This window comes from Sciurus vulgaris (assembly GCF_902686455.1).
Source record: "Sciurus vulgaris genome assembly, chromosome: 2".
Classification (NCBI taxonomy): Eukaryota; Metazoa; Chordata; class Mammalia; order Rodentia; family Sciuridae; genus Sciurus; species Sciurus vulgaris.
The window spans coordinates 182,631,146-182,656,190 of NC_136462.1; the positions used below are offsets into that span (position 1 = coordinate 182,631,146).

The window sequence follows — 25,045 nt, forward strand, 5'->3', positions numbered from 1 at the left end:
GGCTGATAGAAGTAGGCAACTACTTTCAACCCTGGTTCTCCCTCCACCTGAAGAATGTTACTGCAGAGTCTTCAAACAGTGTGATCCTGACTTCACAGTGATTTGTGATTTTGAAGTCCCCTTTCAACTCTACACTCTCTTCATTCCATGACAAAGGGGAGTTCCCTAATCAAAACCAGAGGCTGAATCCCACTAACTTGATGTCACTGCTTTTTACTTCATAAGCCTTAACGCCAGTTATTCTTACAGGTTGTTAGTATACATCGGAACTACTTGTTAAAATTCTGATTCTTGGGGTTAGGGTATAGCTTAGTGGTAAAGTACTTCTAGTATGTGCAAGGTCCTGGGTTCAACTCCCAGCACCACTTAAAACAAAACCCCTCAGATTCTGGGGTTCCTGTCCCAGAGATTCTGACTGAATAGGTTTGGGTAAGGTTCAAGAGCAAGCATTTCTAATAAGCTCGTGGAGATGCAGAGTACTGTTCCTAGGGCATGAGGGCCATGCAGGAGCCCAGCCTTTCCCTTCCAGTGGTTCTGTGCTCAGACCCTGTACTACTCAGACTGACAGAGCATTTTGTTTTTTAAAGGGATGTGAACTTCTTGGTTTAATTTGCATTAAAACTTTCTTAAAAAGGAACAAGTCTCCTCAAAATTTCAGGCATAAGATAAGAAACAAACATTCAATTTGACAAATATAAAATAGACCAAACTGGTACAAACTACATTTTCATGAAGTTTAGGAGCTGAAAACTGAACAGAACATAAAAGTTACTAAATGCAAGGAGAGGATACTGGGTGTAACTATTTCTAAGACTAATACTCACATTAAACTGCTTGAAAGTCAGTTCAGTCAACCATAGGAACTATCCACTCTGCCCACTGATGTAGTAGATGGGCATATTTGTCCAGAAATAACCTTGTCTATGCTAAGCAGAGTTGAGTTTGGTGCTTTCAAATATTGATTCTAATTTGAAGCCACAAACTTTTCATTCATATTTTAGACAAACCCATCAATCAACCCAGAACAGTTTGGTTTGGTCACCTCAGAGCATTCACCTCAGGTCTATTTTTAGAAACCAAGGACTGCCTCTGGTGATAACACTTCCCTTTCAAGCACACTTCAAAGACAAAAGGAAGAAGGCAAAGATATTTCAGACTGAAAACAGCAGTAAGCAAAGAAGATCTGCATTTAACTCTCCAGTAGTCCAGGTAGGAGGTAGGAGGTCAGCTACCCGAATCTATTAATAGAGGCTCTAGGAAAAACTAGGTTGAGACAATGCTAGGTTGGAACTCTTGACTAGGATACATCTGAAAGGTGGAGAAACTTGATATTGCCCTTAGAAATTTAGTAAAAGAGTCACTTTCTACTTGCTTTAAGAGAAAGAAAATACACCCACCCTCACTACTATACTGTAACTGGAAACTTCCTTACCAATACAGCAGAATTTAGCATGTGCAGAATTTTCATCTATTATCTTAATTCTCACAATAAGGCTTATGAAATTTTTAATGGCATGGGAAAATATTTATGGCATAAACGTGAAGAAAACAGATACAGGACTATAAACATCCTCTGATTTTTTTTTTTTTTTTAATTTTTTGTGGTACTAGAGGCCCTCTATCACTTAGCCACACCACCAGTCCTTTTTTATTTTGACATACTGCTTTACTAAGTTGCCCAGGCTGGCTTTGAACTTGTGATCCTCCTGCTTCAGCCTCCGTGTGTGCCATTGTGCTTGGCTCCTCCCCTACCACCAGTATGGGAATGGAACCAGGGGTACTCTGCCACCAAGTTATAACCCCAGCTCCTTTTCTTTTTCTTGTTTATTTTGAGACAGGTTCTCACTAAGTTGCTAAGGTTTGTGATCCTCCAGCTTTAGCTTCCCAACCCAAGAAGGTGGGATTACAGGCATGTGCCACTGTGCCTGGTTAAATATACTCTGATCTTAAAGATAAAAAATGTATAGCAAAAAGATACCAATATTTTACCAGAGGCAGTTACACGTGGGCAGTAGAATTATGAATAATTAAAAAAAAATTTTTGGTACTGTGGATTAAACCCAGGGTGGAGGGCTTTACCACTGAGCTACATCTCCGGTTCTTTTTGAGATAAGGTCTAATGAAGTCATCTGAGCTGGCATTGAATTTGTACTCCTCCTGCCTCAGACTCTTGAGTCACTGGAATTATAGGTATACACCATTATACCCAGCTATTTTTCAATTTTCTACAATGAGAATGTGTGTGTATGCATATATATCCAAATGTGTATATATATATATTTTGTGGGAGGGAGGTGCTGATGATTGAACTCAGGCCTCATATATGCTAAGCACACAATTTACCACTGAGTTACACTATACCCCCAGCCCCACAATTAGAATATATATTGAGGGGGAAAAAAAAAAGAGGAAAGAGAAACTCAAAGAGAAAAAAACTTTAACCTCTTTCTGGGCAACTGTTCTAGCAAACATAGTAAAATTTGAAGCATGTATAATTTACTCACAAGTGGTTGGCAGTAAAAGAAGAAGACATATATTACCTTTAGCAAAGTTGTATTTATAGGGTTGAGACGAGAATTGCATTCAACCTTAAAAAAAAAAAAAAAGAAAGAGAGAAAAAAACAATTTTATGAGTTGCTAGAAAAATAAATAAAGAAATAGCTTGGCATGAGACTCTTGCAAGACCAACTGCTCAGTTTGGTGACTGAAAGATATATATGATAAATTTCATGTTTTAGATTTTGCAGTGCTAGTTATTGAACCCAGGGCCTTGTGTGTGCTAGGCAAGCACTTTACCACTGAGATAACATCCCTGGCCCATATGATGCATTTTTTATCTAAGCAGATCTAAAACTGGCTAATTTCATTTTCTGAATCTGATACAAGTAGAAACTTTTAACAATTATATACATATACTGAATCTAAGGAGTCTTCTTATTGGCTGCATAGCATGGGGGCAGGCATCTTCTTTGTGAACTGGCCCTCTCTTCCTGGGATCTCTTTGATGCCAGAAAAACTGGCCTTGATGACTGAGCCCTGTGCACCTCCCAGCCCTGCTTTTCATTCCTCTGTGGGGCCCTCGTATGGTGGGTATGCCATTCCTTATAACCTGACTATGGCTCTCCAGTCTAAAGCTCAACTCCTGTGATTTTTTCTCTCATAGCAGTCATTATAATGTAGTATTAAAGCCTGGTATATTTACATGAAGGCAGGTACCTAAAAAAAAAAAAAAATGCTTTGGGGAGATGATCTCTGGGTTCAGTGATTCTTTTTTGGGGGGCAGGGGTGATACTTAGGATTGAACCCATGCCTTTGTGCATGCTAATCACATGCTCCACCATTGAGCTACACATCTCCAGCCCCACAGGTTCAGCAATATTTTTCTAGGGGGAGCAGAATGTGGGGGTTCTGGGGATCCAAACCTAGGGCCTAACACTTGCTAGGCAAGAGCTCTACCTCTGAGCTACATGCCAGCCCTCAGAAGTGTTTTATGGCTATTTTGATCAACTGAATCTCCTCTTTTACATTCTTTTGCAAAGAACACACATATAAAATCTGTGCTAAGAGTTTAGAATTCGGTGGGGTAAAGTATAATACAAAGCAAAATGAAATCTCTTTAAAGAATATTACGACTGAGTGAATTGTGAAAGACAATAAGAATTACTACAGATAAAGAGCAGAAGTTGGTGTTTGAAGGCTTTTATAGTTTGGGAAAGCATGAATGTACAGAGCACATGTGGGATCACAGAAGCAAGTATGAAGTGAGGATGCACACAGAGGTGAGGCGGGGAGCAGTCTGGAGTTCTGAAGAAGCAAGAAGCCCCAGGTTTCTGAGGTGACAGGATGTGAGTTGTTTCAGAAGAGTAGCTGTCTATACAATAGACTGCAAAGGCAGTGAGCCAGTTAGGGAGTGATTAAAATTACCTAGGCAAGAACCAGTAATTCAGCTGAACTTTTGATCTGGGTATTGTTGATGGGAAGATATACAAAACTCTTCTAAAAATCAGGGGATGATCTAAATGCCATGATCGCCAAGTCAGAGTTTTGATTTGCTGTATACAAATGACAATGTATAATAAACAAATAAACAAATAACACTAATAAACAAATAAACTTGTGCACTAATAAACAAAAGCACAAGTTTACCATGAATATGCATTAACTTACAAGATAAAATTTAGAAACTGGATCCCTAACTGTCAGGCACAGTGCTGAGAATATAGAATATGCTCTATAAATATTTTCTGGAAGAATTAAGTCTGGATTTAATATAACAAACTTTCCTTGGCTCACTAGTTTATATAATTTCAATAATATTATAAGAGGTTTCACTATCTGGTAGGCCACTGATAATCTTTTTGTGTGCATGCTGGGGACTGAACCCATGGCCTCAAGCAAGTGTGGTACTACTGGGCTATACCTCAGCCTCCAATTATTGGTTGCTGATATGTTTACCCTTCCAACTCCACCATACAGAGACTCCATCTTATTTTCTCCATAGTACTGAGCAAATAGGAGGTGCTCAAAAATGATACTGAATGAATAAATGAACTGGCAATCCTACTTGGATTTGCAGTTTCTTCTTGCTCTTCTACGTATGGAAATCCCTACGTATGGATCTTAGCTACCAGTAGGATAAGATACTCTGGTAGGGAAGACAAATTTGAGTGAACAGAAGAGTATCTAAGCTATGCTACAGCTGTAACTCCTGAAGTTCTTCTCTATAAATGCTGGGATGCAGAAATCAGAAAGAGGAAGAGATCTTATCTATGAGGTTACTTTATCATCTTGAAAAATAATTGAAAATGTTGCTCTTAAGTCCACACTTCTTTTTTTGTTGTTGTTTTTGTTTTTGTTTTCGAGACAGGTCTTGCTATGTTACCCAGGCTGGACTTTGAACTCTCAATCCTCCTGCTTCGGCCTTCTGGGTAGTAGGAATTACAGGTATGCACTACTGCATCTGGTTCCATACAATTTTCAAAACGCAAATAACTTCAGATCCAAGATTCATGGAAATACTTACCTCAATACTGATTCTGGGTATTTTCTTTAAAAATCCTATTTTCTTGTTTTAAGTACATATTAAAAAATGTTTTGGGTAGATATTTTCATTGCATGTATCATCATCACCTTTACAGACAGAAAAGCCTGACCTTTACAAAACTCCTTCTGGGTGAATCAGAATCATTATCATATGTCTGGGGAACTTTTTTAGAGGAAAGGTTGGGAGTTGAGGGTTATTTGCCTCTGTGCACGAGATATGCCATATATTTTATACCGACACAGAATGTTTCACAGAGAAATTTAGAGAGATGGATATATATTCTATGTTCATATCTATCTAACCCTACAAACATTCCCCTACCCCCAAATCTTCTCTCCAAGTCTATACTTGTTATTTGGCAGGGGGGGTACTGGGGATTGAACATAGGGGTACTTAACCACATCCTCAGCCCATTTTTATTTTTTATTTTGAGACAGGGGTTCGCTGAGTTGCTTAGAGCCTCGCTAAGTTGCTGAGCTGGCTTTGAACTTACGATCCTCCTGTCTGAGCCTCCTGTGCTGCTGGGATTACAAGCATGTGCCACCATGCCTGGCTCCTTTACTTCTAATTAGTTATCAGACCATTTCCAAAAAAGGCTTACTCCTTAACATTCTGCTCTACATAGAGCAGAAGTGAAGACTGCCGGGAAAAAAAAAAAAAAAAAAATTGAGTAATTTCACACAGGTACTTAGTTAAGTTAAATAAGTTGTGGGAAAGGCATAATTGTCATAAAAAACTGTCAACTTCATTTGTAAATAAACAAATGCAAATTAAACAGTAAGATACCATTTTTAACCTAGCAAATTAACTACTTATAAAAAAAAAAATCAGTTCTGGACAGTATAGTAAAACAGGCTGGTGGCAACACACTGGGGCAAGTCTTTTTTGGAAAGGAATCTGGAAAAATATATTTAAAAACTTACAAAGGTTTATGATTCTTGGCACGTTAATTCCATTTCTGAAAATCTATCCCAAGGAAATAACCAAAGAGTCAAAGATTTTATAAGGATGTTCAACAGTAAAATCAGAAATAATCAATAGGAGAATAAAGTTAAATAAATAATGGTACTTTAACAAGATGGAATGCTATACAGACATACTGACTTTATAATATGGAAAAATGTTATCAACAGTGTTAAGTAGCCAGGCATAGTGGTGCACTCCTCTACTTCCAGCTACCCAGGAGGATGAGCCAGGAGGCATCAAAGTTTGAGGTAGTCTAGACAACTTACCAAAACCCTGTCTCAAAATAAAATAAAAAGGGCTGTGGGGCAGTTCAGTGGTAGAACACTTTCCTAGATGCACAAGGCTCTGGGTTCAATCTATAGTACCTCAAAAAAAAAGAAAAATTTAAGCAGTGAGGTTCCAAATTTCGTATATTGAATATAGTTCAGGTCTATTTTTTTTTTTTTTTTTTTTTTGTGCTGGGGATTGAACCCAGGGCCTTGTGCTTACAAGGCAAGCACTCTACCGACTGAGCTATTTCCCCAGCCCCAGGTCTATGTTAAAAACAAAGATAACCACTTGTGTAATGGGATCGTGATTTTCCCCATTCTATTGTTAAATTAAAAAGAAATACGTTCTATAATAAGCATATATCACTTTTATCAGTGTACTATGCGCTTGACAAGGAGTAGAAAAAAGCACACGGGCTCGTGGCAGCCTTCCAGCCTGTTGGATTTATGGTGGTAATCTATTGCAGATTCAAAGCTGAGGCTGCCAGAAATCTGACAATAAATAAATGGTGTTTCATTGTATTACTTGCCACAAAGTGAATTGCACCACACAAAGCAATCAAAGGCAACAATGGTCCCATCTGATGAAACCTAGTGACTGAGGAGGAATTACTTTTCCAAAATGTCTAACAGAGCAAACCTAATATGTGCAATCAGAAAATAACATAAGCTAATCTTTACCAACTGTTCTGGTGTGCAATATACATTTCACTACATTTGAATATCATCTTCCTCACAACACTAGGACATACTTACCACAGCCTCAACAGCAGGTGAATTGTCTCCTACCACCAATAAAGTAGAGCACCTAGGTACAGAAGGAGAGAGAAAATGAGTGCATACACTGCACTGAACATTTGAATTAACCGTAACAGGCAATTCAGTGGGGAAACTGAGGGACTTACTTTAATGTTTTTAATCTGTTATCATTTTGGCCCAGTATGGGTCTTTCAATCTCTAGGTCTCTGCGTCTAGAAAAACAAAACAGGATCAGTGCATTTTTGAGGTAAAATGATAACAACTAAGGTTATTTTGTGATCATGAAAACCAAAGCATTATCAAGGACTGTGAAAACGCTCTTTCCTTCACACCTGAGTAGCAGTGGTATCCTGAGTGGCACATAAGGAACTTGGTGGGATGCTAAACACTGACCAAGTCCTAAGGGTTTAATTTTCCAACTAGTTTATAGGAATAAATTCCTTAAGAGAAGGGAATGACTTACACTTTTATTTGTCTGTGTTGGGGGGAGCATTTTCCTTGGAACAGTTTGGCACAGGCCTTTATCTTTCTGATTTCAACTAAAAATAGGGAAGTTCTAGAGACCAGGTTTAAGACTTGGCTTTGTTCCTTACTGGTTTGTGTAACTCTGGGGCAAGTTATGGCTGATCCACTTCCTCAGTCTTTTTCAGGTTTCCAGAAAGCTAGGAGATAACACTCGCCTTGGAGAAGCTGTTCCCAAGATGAGAACCAGTGCTCTTCCCTCACCCTACCTGTGACTCAGGGAGATGGAACAGTGGATTTTGAAATACACAAACAAGAGAGAATTGAGTAGCATTTTTGTGTCACTCCTACCTGACAACAAGACAACAGCCAAGACCAACAAAATCATGGCCCAAATCAGAGGTGTCTTCTCTCCTCTTCCTTACATGTATTTCCCTGTGCTACTTCACAACACTTGTGTGCTTCTGTGTACTAACTTAGGCTCTGTATATCTTAAAACATCTGGAAACTACAACTGGTATTTGAACATGCCCCAATGCCTTCCAGTTCACCCAATGTTCCTGAAAGCTGTTTTCACATGTCTTAAAGCACTTTCTTTTCTACTGAAACAGCATGAAGTCAACTGCATTACAAAATTAAGGGAGAAGTCATTTATTTCCCCTTCCCTCTCTCTCTTAAAAGTCAATTATCCCTTTAGACCTGTTCTACCATTAAGTGAAGGAATGGGAAAACAACTGTACCCATTATAGGAACCCAGGAAGAGCTGTAGGTTTTCTTGGTTGATATCTTGGGCAATATGTAGTCTGTATGTTTGAATCAAGTCCAGGTTGGCCTGCAACTCTTCCTAGAACAAGTAAAAGAAGACACAAGTAACTTTCTGAGCTTTAAAACAAACCCATTTGTTTGCATTATATTTCTTTCTTTTCTTTTCTTTTTTTTTTTTTTTGTGGTGCTGGGGATTGAACCCAGGGCCTTATGCATGTGAGGCAGGCACTCTACCAACTGAGCTATATCCCCAGCCCTGGTTTACATCTTCAATATCAAAAGTCAGCACTCGGACTTTTGGGGAAAATGGCAGCCGCCAGGGGCCTGTCCTTAACGGTCACGGGCCCTAAGAGCGGTCATTCCCTGGTGGAGGGCAGGCTCTCCGCATCCTGTCAGGGACTTCAGACGCATCGGGAGGCGTCATCTTCCAGCCCGAGGCTGGCAAAGGGCAGATCCACCTCACCGACAGCTGCGTCTGGAGGCTTCTGGAAATCACTGAAGGATCAGAATTCCTCAGGCTGCAGGTGGAGGGAGGAGGATGCTCGGGATTCCAGTACAAATTTTCACTGGATACAGTTATCAACCCCGACGACAGGGTATTCGAACAGGGTGGGGCAAGAGTTGTGGTTGACTCTGATAGCTTGGCCTTCGTGAAGGGGGCCCAGGTGGACTTCAGCCAAGAACTGATCAGAAGCTCATTTCAAGTGTTGAACAATCCTCAGGCAGAGCAAGGCTGCTCCTGTGGGTCATCCTTCTCTGTCAAACTTTGACATGATGACAGGTGACCCAGAAATTGCCATTAGTTGTACCAATCTGAGGAAACTTGGATTAGTAGAATTCTAGAGGTTTCCTTCTAATCATGTCCCTCTCTCGATTTTATTTTCCTTAATCCAGGAGTGTTGTGTTCTTCCACGATTATTTTCAGAATGTGAACCTTTTACACTTGACCTAAATTACCCTCCAGCTCCCGTACAATGCTAAGGCCAAGCTTCTAGATATTGTTACCTCATATTTAATTACTGGTTGAAATCCAGTTCTCTACAGAACCTCCAAGCCTCCAAAATTTGGAGTTACTTCTCTAACCTTCAGAATGCTTGTACACACATGTATAGCAATAGCAATGTATAAAAGCCTGATTTTAAAGAAAATTCTTATTGTGTTTTCGATCAGGGTCATAGATTGAGCGGTTTAAACACCAATGACTAGGTCAGAACTGATGAGAAAGGCACATGAAATGTTATTTTTCAATTGACCTTTCACTACCCACCCCCGCCCCCAGCCACTGGGAATTGAACACAGAGGTGCTCTACTGCTGAACTACACCCCCGGCCTTTTTGTTTTTTATGTATTTATTTTATTTACTGTAATTGTTTTTGTGGTACTGGGGATTTAATGCAAGGCTGCTCTTGCACCAAGCTATATCCTCAGCCCTTTTAATTTTTTATTTTGAGATAGGGCCTCACTGAATTATGCAATCTGACCCTGAACTTATGATTCTCCTGCCTTAGCCTCCCAAGTAGCTGGGATTACAGGTATGTGCCACAAATCTCAGCTCTCATTTCACCCATTATGAATGTGCTGCTGACATTTTCTTATTTTCTATGCAGCCCATTCACTATTTCCCAGTGATATTGTCATTGTCATATTCACAGATCTAGGACTCAAAAAACCATGAACCCATCCTCCAGAAAACTTGGGCCAATCTCTGATACCTGAATTACTTGAAAAATAGCCACACTGCTCTGTATTCATACAGACATTTCAAGATCTGTGACCATTTAGTAATTGAATCCTTTTAGGATATGTTGCTTTATCTGTCTTAGGGTATAAAATGTTTTTGCTCATGCACAGCTGGAAGTGTCACTTCATTATATAGCTAATAGAGATCATTTAAAAAAAATTTAAAATTTGTTCTTATTCTACATGATAGTAGAATGTATTCTGACATACATATATGAGGATAACTTCTCATTCTGGTTGTATATGATGTAGAATTATATCGGTAATGCAATCATATATGCACGTAGGATAGTAATGTCTGATTCATTCTACTATCTTTCCTATTCCCATTCCTCCTCCTTCCCTTCATTCCCCTCTGTCTAATCAAAAGACTTCTGTAATAGAGGTCTTTTTAAAGAGTGGGTTAACAGATGAAATGCAAACTGCCAAGTTAAATTTGAATTTCAGATGAACAACAACAACAACAACAAAAAAAAGTCAGCACTCACTGTCCATGAGAACTGGGGTGGAGCCTGGGAACTACTTTGCTAGGATGAATGGCCAAAATCTTTTTCATTTGCCTCAGCATAGTGTGCCCTCTGTCAGAAGAGGGCACCAAAGAACCTATTATGGACTCAAGTGCTAGATGGGAAACTAGGTCACCTAACCATTGTGAATGCCAGTTTCCTGATTTTTGTGCGTGATGCATGCTAGTAATTCCAGCTACTCAAGAGGATGAGTCTGGCTCACCTGGGCAACTCAGTGAGACCCTGTTTTGAAACAAATAAAAATGGCTGGGAACCAGGTTTGGTGGTGCACACCTGTAATTCCAGAGACTCAGGAGGCTGAGGCAAGAGGATCACAAGTTCAAGACCAACCTCAGCAACTTCATGAAACCCTGTCTCAAAATAAAAAATAAAAAGGACTGGGGATTTGGCAAACCCTAGGTTCAAATCCCTAGTACCAAAAAAGTGATGGGGATGTAGCTTGGCTTGCTTAGCATGTGGGAGATGCTGGGTTTGAACCTTGTATTGAATTAAAAAGAAAAAAAGAAAGTATTTATCAAAGTGCCTAGCAAAATAATCACGACTTGATAAATAATTTTCTCTCCATCTACCATTTTCCTTCTGATGTATTTAGAATTAGCTACGCAGACTGCAATTTAGGGTACATTGCCCCTGGTTTTACTGTTCTATGCCCACACCGGGCACTTCACAGCTCTATTTTGTCCTTGCTCATTTAGTCCATCACTCCCACATGGGTCAACTAACTCACTTTTCCCTTTGAAAATAGGTCTGGGGTCTCCCAGAAGCCAGCTGAGCTCTCTCCCCGACCCAACAATCATGCACCTGGTGTCACTTCCTCTGTAGATTTCAGATTCTTCACTATTTCATGGGGACTAAACAAAATAATCTCTAAGGTTCTTGCAACAAAAATAGTTCACGATTTCTTTTCTGAAATTTCTATTTCTATAAAGCCTTTCCCAGACCTCCTGCTGGCTCTAAAGATGTTTGGTAAGGCACGAGATGTTGTCAAACATTAACAGATGGTATGCTACTTACAGGGGACAGGTTGGGGGAGACACTGTTTTCTCTCATTTCTCCAAATGCCAAGAGCCATGTGGTACTGAATTAATGACTCCCCATAAGACTGGTCTTTGTAGGGCTACATGTATCTCAGATTGCCCTATGTTATCTGCGAGGATAACTTTTAAGGTATCCTTTCTTTCCTGATGCATAGTAAGGCTTCACATGCAAGCTAATGAACCCAGTTCTCGGGGCTGGGGAGATAGCTCAGTTGGTAGAGTGCTTGCCTTGCAAACACAAGGCCCTGGGTTTGATCCCCAGCACCGCAAAAAAAAAAAAAAAAAAAAAAAAACAAAACAAAAAAATGAACCCAGTTCTCTTGATTGCATAGGCACTTACCTGCCCAAAGTGATGAGCCAAAATAATGTCCACAACATTGGTTGTCAAGCCTGAGAGCTAAAAAGATACAAAAACTTTGTTAAGGGAATAAGCACATGTAAAAATTTACCAAGTTGTCCAATTAAGGTTAGTGTATTTTACTGTACTTATGTTCATGTGTTATTCTCCCTCAATGACATTTCAGTGCATACATTTTAATGAGATGGTGGTTTCAAAGAAACATGAAAAAAAAAAAAAGAGTCAAAAAAAGAATAAGAAAAAGACCCCCCCCACCCAACAACAACAACAAAAGACAACCTAAGTCTCCCTTCCAGGGTAATAATAGAGCTTGCTTTGAAACGGGGCTGGAGCTGGGTAGGGTGGAGCACACTTATTGTTCCAGCTATTGGGATGCTGAAGCAGGACATCACTGAGTCAAAGAGTTGGAGAACAGCCTAGGTAACATAGCCAGACCTCAACTCAAAAGAAAAAAGAAATGCAAGACTTAAAGAAACACTAGCTAGTCCTTCTCTGAAAACTTGAGACGGGGAACTCATATTTGGTACTTCATTCCTGCCTGAAGCTCTGCATTTACACTGGATTGACAGAGAATAAGAATCAACTTACAACTACTCCCAAACCAAGAGACGAAAGTGAATTTTTTTCTTTCCTCCAGTTTAGCTATCTTTATTTCAGGGAGTGGGAGGAAATGGCTAAATTTACAAAATGTTCTTGCATTTTGAACATTTTCTCCTAATGCTTCCCATTTCAAAATGATGCACCTCATAGTCTAATAAATGCAACAATCTGTGTATATCTGTAGACTGCTGATCTATTTTCAGAGAAATTTCCAACTCAAATACTCAAATTATGCTGCTGATTGTCCTTAAGTCTTCTTTCTTGTTTTTTTTTTTTTTTTTTTTTTTTTTTTGGTGAAATTTCTACTATAGTCTTAAATCAGCAGCAAACTGATTTGGGGATGGGGATGCAGATGAAGAGTAGGTGAAGGAGACTGATTAGTTAGGTGAAACAGGATCACATAGTGCCAGATAGATTAAGAAATAAGTTCTGAAATCTTCATATGGGTAATCAGCAATCCACAGGTTATAAATCAAAGATAACCAGAATTAGTAACCAATCTTACTAACTTGTAAGTACTCATAAAAGCTAGAGTTTTATATGAATTTTATCAGGTTGTTACACATTATTGAGAATGTTCAGGTTAAGTGTTAATATACTTATATACTTGATAGGAACTAGAACAAATTTTACATAAATCAGGCTGTGAGAATGTCCACAGCATCTGGTGATAGCATCATTAATATATTTCATCAAAGGTTAGGAAATGCACTGCTTCTCCAAAACTAAAATGTAGGAAGGGATGGTCTGCTGGGAGGTAGAATATTTTTAAATAATTATAAAAGTCATACATGCTTATCACAGAAAATTAAGAAAAAAGAGACTATGAAAAAAATTTGTAATATTAACAGCTTAAAGATGTAACCACTAGTAACATATTTTCCCTCTTATGCATACATACATTTAATAAAATTGGGATAATGTTATATGGTTTTAGGTCCATTTTTCATTTAACATGAGAAATTTCCTTAAATAGCTGAATAACATATTATTATTATTACACTAGGGATTGAACTCAGGGGTGCTTTACCACTGAGCTACATCCCCAGTCCTTTTTATTTTTCATTTTGAGACACAGTCTTACTAAGTTGCTGAAGGTCTCACTAAGTTCCTAAAGCTGGCTTTAAACTTTTGATCCTTCTGTCTCAGTCCTCAAATTGCAGGGATTACAGATTGGCTGGAACTATAGGTGTGCACAACCATGCCCAGCTGAGTAGACTATTAAACAGCAATTAAAAATAACTATCTCTAGATAAAACATGGATAAGTCTCACAGACACAACGATGAAGAAGGTAAGACACAAAACACATAATGTATGATCCTAACTATGTAAAGTTTAAGAACAGGTAAGATCAAGCTATGGTGACATGAGACAGACAGAATAAGGTTATTTCTGAGAAGGAGAAGTGTCAATTAGGAAAAGGCACAAGAGAGCTTGGGAAGCGAGACAGAAGGATCATGAGTTCGAAGTCAGTCTTAGCAATTTAGCTAGGCCCTCAGCAACTCAGTGAAATTCTGTCTCAAAATAAAAAAATAAAAAGGGCTGGGAATGTGGCTCTGTGGTTAAGCACCCCTGGTACAAAAAAAAAAAGCACTCTGGGAAGCCGATAATAGTCTATGTACATTGACTGGTGGAGATTACATATGTAAACATTCATCAAGCTACATACTTAATATTTTTTGCCCTTAATTGTGTGTCTAGCTCAATGGAAAAAAAAAAAAAAAAAATCAAAGCTGTTTTTAGAATGTTCCAAGAGATGAGCAGGTGGCACTTACTTTGGAAGCTGCCCAGTCAATCCAGCCTTTAGCACAAGGGTCAACGTTAATGAGCACAAGGCCTTCCACTAACTCAGGATGATTGAGCTGAAGGGTGACACAAAGACAAGAGCATGAAACTTCCACTTCTAAACCATCTTGGACATAGCTAATTTATTTTTTCTTTTCTTTTTCTGCAGTGTTGGGGAATGAATCCAGGGTCTGGTGCACGCTAGGCAAGTGCTCTGCCACTAAGCTATAAATCCAGTCATAGCTGATTTAAACCATGCTGTAATGCCCTGCATTTGAAAGTATCACTACAGAGAGGTACTCAGAAGAATATGTGGAAAACAGCTCTTGAAATCTGACTTAGCATCTGGAAACCAGTTTCTTAAAATGCTATTGAATGATCTTTGCAACAATTTATAAGGAAAATAGTTTTCTTATTTTTATAGTAGAGGACAGCACAATGCAGTTATTCAACTCATGATAGGTCTTCTTTGCTGGGCAAGTGCCCTTGGAACCACTCGGTATAGGGGCTGCTAAGGCTTAGACGGGTTGTTGTTTCATACTCATCTAAGTGCGACGAGTTGTTTCCAACATGGGCTTCTGAAGTTCTTTATGAAATCCCCAGAATAGGTCATGCCATCCCCAAAGACTCTCCTATCGCCAGGAGCTATTTCAAAAAAGTTCCTTAAATAGGAACACTTCCACATAAACCCAAAACTCTCCAGCTTACTTTTTCCTTCTGAGTATGCTCACTGTAGAGTCTGATGAACAGAGAAATTATAAAAAGCAGGAAATAAATTCTCACATTTGCCACACAACAACGCTTGTTAATATTTTGGTAATTTCCTTCCAGTTCTTTCCAACATGCCTATGACAAACTTTATGTGAACTTGTATTCTAACTTTTCTGTTACATTATAGCATGTGAAAATCACATGTCATTATGTGCTTTTCTTAATTTTAATGGCTATAAAATCTTAATCATAAGCTTCATCTAAGCCTTTCTGCAGATGATGTACTGCTCTCATTTAGATTTTTTAATGTACTGAAAGTACAAAGCAAGGCTTTATTCAAACCTGTACCTGGAGATATCATCTACAGAAAAACTAACATAAGACCCAGAACACTGCCTGGTCATTTAACACATCAGTAATAGCAGTGTCTTGAGGGCATTGAGATCAATCCTCCATGTACTTACTGCAAACCTGCTGAGGATGTAGGCTCCAGCTCCAACTCCAATCCCAATGATGCTTTTCAGACTGTGAATGGAACAGACCGACAATTGACAAACTGACAGTCAACTCCATTTGCAGGTAGCATTGTGTAATGGAAAGAATGTAATCTGCATTCATATTTGGGCTCTGACACTGACTATCTGTGAGAATTTGGGCAAGATTTTTCAACTTTTTGAGCTTCAGTTTCCTTTTTAACTTGTGATCTTCTTGCCTCAGCCTCCCAAATTGTTGGGATCACAAGTGAACATCATGGCGCCAGGCTCAAGGTAGTTTTTTTTTTTTAAATTAGAGTTTTATAATTATACATAGTAGTTGGGTTCATCCCAACAAACTCATACAAGCATGGAAACTGATTTCAGTTCATGATCCCCCGCTCTCCCTCCCTCTTTTCCCTGCTGTCCTCCCTCCCTTCTCCCGTTCTCCTTCCTCTACTCTACTAGACTTCCTTTTGCTCATCTATTAATTTATATTTGATTGGTTCTTTATGTCATCCTCTCCTTTCTTCCCCCTTTCCTTTTTATTTTTTAAATGTGTTTTTTTTAGTTGTCAATTGACCTTTTATTTTTATTTATATTTGATGCTGAGACTTGAACCCAGTGCCTCCACATGCTAGGCAAGCACTCTACCACTAAGCCACAACCCCAGACCCCTTCCACCTTTCTCTTATTTCACTCTAGTTCTGCAGATGAAACATTTGAACTCTGAGTTTCTGAGTTTGGGTTATTTCATTTAGCATGATATTCTCCATTTCCATCCATTTATCAAAAATGCCATAATTTTATTCTTTTTTTATAGCTGAGTAGAACTCCATTGCAAACATATACCACAATTTCTTAATCCATTCATCTACTGATGGGCATCTGGCTATTGTGAACTGTAATACTATAGACACTGAGGTGGTTGTATTGCTGTAGCATGCTGATTTTAGATCTTTTGGGGGAATACCGTGAAGTGGGATGGGTGGTTCCATCCCTAGTTTTTTGAGGAATCTCCATACTGCTTTTGAGAGTAGTCTGCAGTCCCACCAACAATGTACAAGTGTATTTTTTCCCCACAATCTTGCCAGCATTTATTGGTGTTCGTATTTCAAGGTAGTTTTTAATGGTGAAATATGAAATGTAACTGAAATATAACTGAAACCTGTGCATCATCCTCACTGTCTTACCACCTCAGTATCTAACCCATTAGCAAATCCTGTGAAGTGTACCCCAAGAATAATTCCATTTATTACTGTCCATTTCAGTCTATCCTCCAACAGCATTTAGTACCAAGCTATAATTATCTCATGGCTGGACTACTGCTATAGTCCAAACTATTTCAGCAACAGTAATCATTTAAAAAATTTTTTATACATCTTTATGGATGTACAATTCACATATATACAGTGATCATTTTAAAAGAGTAAACTGAATATAACTCCTCTGATTAAAATTCTTCAGTGTCTTTGCTTTATACTTAAGAATAAAATTGCAAATCTTGGGCTGGGGTTGTGGCTCAGTGGTAGGATGCTTACCTAGTATGCATGAGGCACTGGGTTCAATTCTCAGCATCGCATATAAATAAGTTAATAAAGGTCCATCAACAACTAAAAAATATATAGATATAAAATTTTTTTTAAAAAAAATTGTAAGTCCTTACCTGATCTGTTAAACTTATGTAATCTGGCCTTTGTTTATTTACTGAATTTCACTGTGTGTCTTTCTTTCATTTATTCTTATAATTCTTCTTTTCTGGAATCCTCTTACCCTGGCATGCCATCTAGATAGCTCCTTTTTACCTTCTGGGTCTCAGCTTATGTGATCTTTCCTAGACAGGCATTCCCTAACTGGCCTTATTTATGAGGATTCCACCCTTTTCTTTATCACGATACCACTGTGGACTTCCTTTTGTTGTTGTTTAGGTGTTAGGGATGAAACCCAGGCAGGGTCCTGGGGAAAGTTAAGCATGTGCTCTACCACTGAGTTATATAGCTCTAGTCATTCCACCTTTTTTTTTTTTTTTTTTTTTTTTTTGGGTGTGGGGTACTGTGGATTGAACTCAGAGGCACTTGACCACTGAGCCACATCCCAGACCTATTTTGTATTTTATTTGGAGACAGGGTCTCACTGAGTTGCTTAGTGCCTTGCTTTTGCTGAGGCTGGCTTTGAACTTGAGATTGTTCTGTCTTAGCCTCCTGAGCCACTGGGATTACAGGTGTACGCCACTGTGCTTGGCGTCATTCCACCTTTTTTATGGTACTTTATTAGAATTATTTGTTTATGTGTTAACTACCCCCCTCAACTAAACTCCATGAAGATAGGGGGTATTCTGTTTTGCTTATCACTCTATTAGCTGAAATAGAAACACAGTAGAAAGTAAAAATGAATGTGATGGGCTAGGTGTATAGCTCAATGGTAGAGCACTTGTTTAACATGCATGAGACCCTGGGTTCCATTGCTGGCACCACAAAATGAAAGAACAAACAAATAAATAAAGGATGAACCTACCTTAAGTGGGTAAGAACAGGTAGCAGCATTTCAGCAAGCTCATCCATTGTGGGATACTGGTACCTGAAATCCAGAAGGATACCTCCTGAATGAGAAAGCACCCACAGTTCCCAGTCACTAGAAAAGCAAACATGGTGTAGTAATCTTAGAGAAACACTTTTCAAAGGAGGTTACGTGCCTGGAAATGACTGCAGCATATTGTATAATTCTCTACGACTGCCATGCTAAGAAGAAAGTAAAAGAATCCATATGTTAGGTGGGCCTGGTAGCACACACCTGTAATCCCAGTGTAATCCCTCCCTTGGGAGGCTTAGGTAGGAGGATCACAAGTTTGAAGCCAGTCTCAGCTACTGAATATAGGTAGCAGTTGTGTGCTGCTTATATTCAGGCCATTAAATGCAAAGGTAAACAAAACTTTTCTGGGTCTAGGCACAGTTATAAATCTTGGGCTCCTCAGTATGAGTAATTGTTTCACTTTGGCATAGAACAACATTAACTGCTTTTAATGATATGAACTGTCTGATCTTAAAATGGTTAAGCAAGTCCAGGAACAGATTCAGAGGAATCCAAAAAAATTAAGGAGCAAGATACAGAGATGAAAGGAATCTTAAGATGATTTCCAATGTGACAGGATCTGCTCAACAACCAACAGGGAAGTCAGCCTGCCTCTGCTTGAACACTTTAAAGGATGACATGTTCTGAAACCATTTGTGCATAAAACAGAAAAGAAGTACTGGATCCAAATCGTTGGGTATCAACAGGATCAGTGGCAAGTTTGCATTTGTACTTGGAAACAGTCAGTACAGATTTTGGAGCCAGATGGGTTGGGTTCAAGTCCTAGCCATGCTACTCTTTTGTTATGGAACCTTAGCCAAGTTACTAATTTTTCTGGGCCCCAATTTCCTCACTTGTAAAATGGGAACAAGAGTGAAACTATCCCAGAGGTTTGGGAGGATCAAGATTCTTGAGTTGATAAATGTAAATTATGCAAAGCAATGTCTGGAACACTGGGCTCTAAACAAGCGCTAGCTATCAGTTGTCTGCAATGTCTATTTCACGTCAGTCACTGGCTGAAGGCAGCTCTGAAGACACAAAGGAGAAGAATAAGCACTTCACAGTGTGTGCTCTCACTCCCTTTCCCAAGGTTCTCCCCTTGGGCATGCCGTCAGGGAATAATGGGGAGCCTGTGACCCCACCATGCAAAGCAGGCTTAGGATGAAGCAGAGTGCCAAGGCGAGTCAGATGGCACCTCCACCTGTCAAGGTGGAGTAAATGGCTACATGGATATCCAATTTCCACTGGAGACTGGGCAAGTGCTCCCAGGGAAGCTCAGAGGGATCTGATGTTATATCTAGGTAGCTGGGAGTTTCAGGGAGGGACACAAAAATGACAAATGTAAAACAGATGAGGAAGGAGACAGATAAACAGTAAGAAGTGGGTGTTTCAGACACTTATGCCTTATGATTACTGGAAAGCAGGTTCCTGCCATGGAGAGTTATTCCTGAACATGAGAAATCATGCATTTCTGCCCAAGAGATGGTAAATACAGTCCTCCTAGATCAAGGAGAAAAAACACGAAGATAGTGTGTTGAGGAGTATAAACTTAGGCTGTCATAAAATCAAAGGGAGGAAAGCATACACTCTGCTCCCAGTAAAACTCAGTCATTTACTTTTCTGAGTGCATGTCTTCCAAAAGGTCTTGCCTATGGCCTTACCCTGTTGGGAAAGAGGGTGCACCTTCCTGTTGGCCTGGGGCATCCACATGACAGACAGCAAAGTGCTGGGTGATCTCTTGCATATCTTCAAAGTTAAAGAATGTGTTGAAACAGGATTTATCTATGAAATAAAAATACTGTGAATCACATACTCTTCACTTCTCCAATTTTTCTCAACTCAGTCAATGCTTTATCATTGTTCTTTTTCATTTTCTTTTAATCACATTCCACTAACGTGAGGTATCTGAACAAACCATCTGATTCAAGCTGCCCTAAAGGGTGAATAGGAGACATCTTGATGATTTGAAAACAACTAATTTTGAATCCCACACAGTATCTACAAAGAGGAAATCATTTTGTGGATAGGCACTGGTTTCATGGTGCTGCACACAATAATCTTATATATATGATGCTGTTGTTTTCCATGAGTTTTATTTCCCTATCTGATAAAGAGACACTGACTACACCCCAAGAGTTTGGCTAAAGCGAGTATCTTGAGCTGCTGACATTCACCACCTGGGAGTTAGCTTGTTGCCAAAACTGCTAGGGTGCTGGGAGTGTGGAAGTTCTGCTGCTTCAATTTCTACCCTCTTAGTATAACAGCTTAAATCATTTCTTATGCAAGGTGGCCACAAGAGCTCTAGCACTGGAAGCAACATGGAAAAAACACATTTATACAGACTATACCTGCGACTAGAGCTGAATCTTATACTACTGGTTGAATATTCCTTATCTGAAATATTTAGAACCAGAAGTGTTTTGGATTTTGGATTTTAGAATATTTTCATAAATGTAGTACGATATGTACCCAAATATGAACATGAAATTCATTTGACACTAATAACAGGCTGTAGAAAGAATACATTTATTAATTCACTGAAATGCTTACAACCAAGTGAAGTTTAAACTCTAGATTTTCTAACCTGAAACATGAAAAAAATCAAAGTACAGACTTGAATAAAACTGTTCTACTTTCTTAATCAGTTCATTGCACTATCTTCAATCCTTAAGCAGCTAGCACACAAAGACAATATATAATTTCAGTATTCTCCAAAATGCATCCCCTTGCACACTTTGCAGGAACTTCAACCCTGCCATTAATGAATATAACAATAAAGAGGGAAGGTTAAGATGCGGGGGGACAGATCTGATCTATTAGAATACTTTTTGTTTATACAATGGTTAAGTATTATGATGAAGAGGGAAGGTACAAAATTAAGTACATACGGTTTAGCCCAATGTCATGATATGTCAGGATGACTGGTCTGTTTCCCTTTGGCAAACCTCTTATAGTGACGTGGACCATACCATGAGTTGTTTCTATGTCATGTTCCTGTAACAAGAGAACATAAACATAAGGTCTCAGGAAAGGCAGAATCAACTTTCCAGGTTGGACAAGTTCACAACACCTGCTTCACTGCCATTTCTTACTAGCTGGGGCAGGACACTTTAATGAACCATAAGCATAACAGAAAGATGCTATATTATAAATGGTATTTGTACTTTCTAATCCTACAAACAGATAAATAGATAAGCAAACAAATAAGTAGGGAAAAAACATTCACCTTGTCATCCTCAACTGAGAATATATTTACATTTGCAGTTGGTAATGGGAAAGAGATCAGCAAGTTGGAGAAGGAGCCAAGTAAAGACTTGGTGGAAGAAAAGTTAAGGAAACAGAAGATATGAAGAAACTGGTGGATTAAAAAGTCAGAGGCTTTTGATGGGCGTGGTGGCGCACACCTGTAATGCCCGCAGCTCAGGAGGTTGAAACTGAGGATCTTGAGTTCAAAGCCAGCTTCAACAAAAGTGAGGTGCTAAGCAACTCAGTGAGACTCTGTTTCAAAATAAAATACAAAACTGGGCTGCGGATGGGCTCCGTGGTTGAGTGCCCCTGAGTTCAATTCCTGGTACTACCCCCTACTCTCTGCAAAAAAAATAAAAAAATAAAAAAAACTCAGAGGCTACAAAGCTTCTGAACACACATTCAGCTATAGATAACTTCAGTAGAGACCTATGGACATATTTGCCTAGAATCTCTTTCCTTTCTTGGGAGTTGTCCTTCTGTGTCCTCTGCATGTTGAAAGGTGGCTCTTGGATACATGATTGTAGAGCACAACCTTTTGGCCACAGTTTCCTGCAGTTAGGAAGGGCACTGATCATGCTGGATCAGCATCTTTTGCTAGGAATTTGTAATTAGGATTAAGAAATTCTATCCTCGGCTTGGTTCCTTTCTTGAAAAGGTAAGTAAACGTGGGAGTTTTTAGTAGGCACTTCCACTATGCTAAATCCTGGTTTTTGCTTTTGTATGTGCTCTTAAATTCTGAGGCATCCCTGGATTGCCTCTGGTTTAAGCCAGACTGGATAAATTTGTTTCTAGATCCCAGAGGATTCTAATCAAGGCAATGAGTAAAGTTTAAGATGTAGCCACTGAAAAAAGCTGGAAAGGGGGTAAACAGTGCTGCTGGGAATGGATGCAGCACTAAGAATAATGGGATGGAGCACACAGCATGGTGGCTCACCCAACAACTCAGAAGCCTGGGACAGGAGGATCGCAAGTTGGAGGCCAAACTCAACAACTTAGCAACTTAACCCTGTCTCAAAATAAAAAATAAAAAGGGATTGGGGATATAGGTCAGTGGTGGAGCAACCCTGGGTTCAATCCCCCACATTGCTGGGATGGAGAGAGGGGAAAAATGAAGGGATGGAAAAGAAAGAGACTATAGAAAAGTAAAGTAAGATTTTTTTCTAGGGCTGGGGATATGGCTCAGTTGGTAGAGTGCTTGCCTTGCAAGCACAAGGCCCTGGGTTCAATCCCCAGTACTGCAAAAAAAAAAAAAAAAAAAAAAGATTTATTCTAGTCCTCTCCAACTTTTGTATTTCTCAAAAATAAAAAAAAAAAAAAAACTGCCATGACTAGCCTAGTGAACTTCTGCTGATAAAGTCTGCATCTATCTCAGGAAGTTTTAGATTAGATAAGACAAGATTAACTCTGTCAATAAGAATCCCAACAAAAGCAAACAGCTTTCAACTTAATTTCCTATCTAATAATGAACCTCATCAGGGCTTTGGCTTCTTCTCTGATGTGGAAAATGGATGACAATTTCAGGCTAATTGGATATTGGATATCTCAAATCACAGGTTCCAAGCTCAAATAGAAAATATCTCTTATCAAATCAAGCCATGTGTGACTCAATATGTCTATTATTCTCCATTACTGATATCTCCTATTCAAGGCTGCTCAAATAAAGGGAATAAAATGAAGGACAGAATCAGGTATAGTGAACTGGCTAAGCAATATAGCATCAGGTTTGGATAGGAGGAATATAAAGACATAAATCCCTAATACCATATGAGCGTCTCTCTTATAGTAATGCCAGAGTTATTGAGGGAACCCCTCCAGGTTTAGTCATACTTATTTTCTGACCCCCTACGACAGACCCTGGACTGAGCTCTGAGGATAAAATAGAAAACCAAAGAGATATGATTCCTGCTTTGACAGAGATTAGGGAGGCAGACAATGAAGACACAAACCAACCAACCCAAAATAATGATTTGTGATAAATACTATGAAAAAAATCTAGAAAATTAAGAAACACATTAACACATTAAAATTGGAAAACAAGTAGGTAGGTGGGTGTGGTGGTACACACCTATAACCCCATAAACTCCTTCTGGGAGGGGGAGGTAGGAGGATTGCAGAATCCTGTGTCTCAGAATAAAAAATATAAAAAGCTGGGGATGTAGCTAAGTGGTAGAGTGTCCCTGGGTTCACTCCCCAATACCACAGCCAGTGGGGAGGAAAAACAGCCCACATATTTATCAATAGGAAAACTGATAAATGAATTATGATTTATCCACATAATGAAGTACAAATAAAAATAAATGAACTAGCAGTATAAGCATTAACATAGAGAAAATCTTAAAAACACAATGCCGAGTAAGAGCAAGATGCAGAAGGATATGTATGCATTATATGTCAGTTATGGGTATTTTGAAAAGCAGAACTGCAGATTACATATGTTCACATACATATATTTAAAGTATAAAATCTTGGAGAAAGAATGGACACTAACATTAGGACTGTTTCCTTCTGGGAGATGATGAATTCTGAAAGTGAACTCAAGACAACTTCATTATGTCTGTTTTGTTTCTTGAGAGAAAGAATTAAAGAGGGAGACAATATCCAAGTCCTGGCTACAGGATACTTAGGGGAACTGAAGTTCAAGAGAGTGCTCAACAATTTGTCACCCTGGAATCCAGAGGTTAGAGCTTTCCTTCTGCACCTAAACCTGCAATAGAGTCCTGCTTGAATATTTCAGGTTGGCCTCAGCTGTGCTACTAACAATTGATGGAAACACTAATTTATATTTTTGTTTTACGCAGAGGACCTCCCCAAGGTGAAGGAATTGGTGACAGTGTGTCTCTGCGTGATGGTGAGGTGTCAAAGAAGGTCAGGAGAAGGATGAGGAAAAAGGAGATAAAACAGATGGGATAAAAGTGAACATTTTAAAAATAGTGAGGGAATAGGGCAAAATACTTTTCATAATTCATAATCTGGATGAAACTCAGAATTAAAACTGGCTCTTTAGAAAATCTCAACTTTTTAGGGAGAACTCAGTCCCTACTTCCACATACTATGCCTTCAAATTATTAAACAACCCAAGTATCAAAGGGCCAAGAGTCCTAGGCTCTTCCTGTTACTCTCTCTGGAACAGTCCTCCTCATTTTCAAAGTATGAAAATGTAAATGTTAGAAACAGAATAAAGTATGAAAATAAAGGAGGCACTCACCTCCCCGGGGATTTGTATACATGTCCTCCTCAAACCTGTGCCTGAACAGCCTGAACAAGATGCCATCTGGAGATGAGGTGCAGAGACAGGGGCTGTGAAGCTGATTCAATGGTTGGCCACTGCAGGGAGTGAGCTGCCGCCACCTTTCTGCTTTAGTCAACTATCATCTGTCTTACAGGCTTTCTCTAGTTACATCACCCCCTGCCCCAGGATTCTAGAGTGTGACCCCACAATGAGCCTGTGCTCAAAGGGCATAGCCCAGGGCAGCACCGCACAGGCTCTGGTTACCGTCTCCAAGGCTGTGTGCTTTGTAAACATGATCCCTTTATTCTCTAGGCTTATAAACAACTGAAATCATACAGGTCTATGACATATATCTCTCTGCTCAACGAGAGGATGTAGTCTTTTTCCTTTTCTGTTTTGTAAGTTGTAGATGAACACAATATCTTTTGTTTATGTGGTGCTGAGGATCAAACCCAGTGCCTCACACATGCTAGGCAAGTGCTCTGCCACTAAGATACAAGC

At 39.2% G+C, this 25,045-nt stretch overlaps 1 protein-coding gene and 1 pseudogene across 7 annotated transcripts in view; one reads left to right on the plus strand and one right to left on the minus strand.

The window, feature by feature from the left end:
• NDRG3 (NDRG family member 3) overlaps positions 1–25,045 on the minus strand; it is a 60,775-nt gene that overhangs the window by 4,515 nt on the left and 31,215 nt on the right. For 4 of the 6 annotated variants that reach the window (XM_079128315.1, XM_079128312.1, XM_079128313.1 and 1 more), the window contains 10 exons: positions 20,955–21,060; positions 19,728–19,848; positions 18,013–18,075; positions 15,490–15,550; positions 14,305–14,391; positions 11,910–11,966; positions 8,241–8,344; positions 7,185–7,250; positions 7,036–7,087; positions 2,541–2,588 (listed from right to left, as the gene is read on the minus strand). In XM_079128315.1, the coding sequence (XP_078984441.1) occupies positions 2,541–2,588; positions 7,036–7,087; positions 7,185–7,250; positions 8,241–8,344; positions 11,910–11,966; positions 14,305–14,391; positions 15,490–15,550; positions 18,013–18,075; positions 19,728–19,848; positions 20,955–21,060 (765 nt within the window). The remainder of the gene's footprint in view (positions 1–2,540; positions 2,589–7,035; positions 7,088–7,184; positions 7,251–8,240; positions 8,345–11,909; positions 11,967–14,304; positions 14,392–15,489; positions 15,551–18,012; positions 18,076–19,727; positions 19,849–20,954; positions 21,061–25,045) is intronic. The other 2 variants (XM_079128316.1, XM_079128314.1) reach the window with 1 other exon arrangement.
• LOC306654594 (iron-sulfur cluster assembly 2 homolog, mitochondrial-like) lies at positions 8,572–9,127 on the plus strand (annotated as a pseudogene). Its single transcript has one exon. The product of its transcript is annotated as an iron-sulfur cluster assembly 2 homolog, mitochondrial-like (transcript).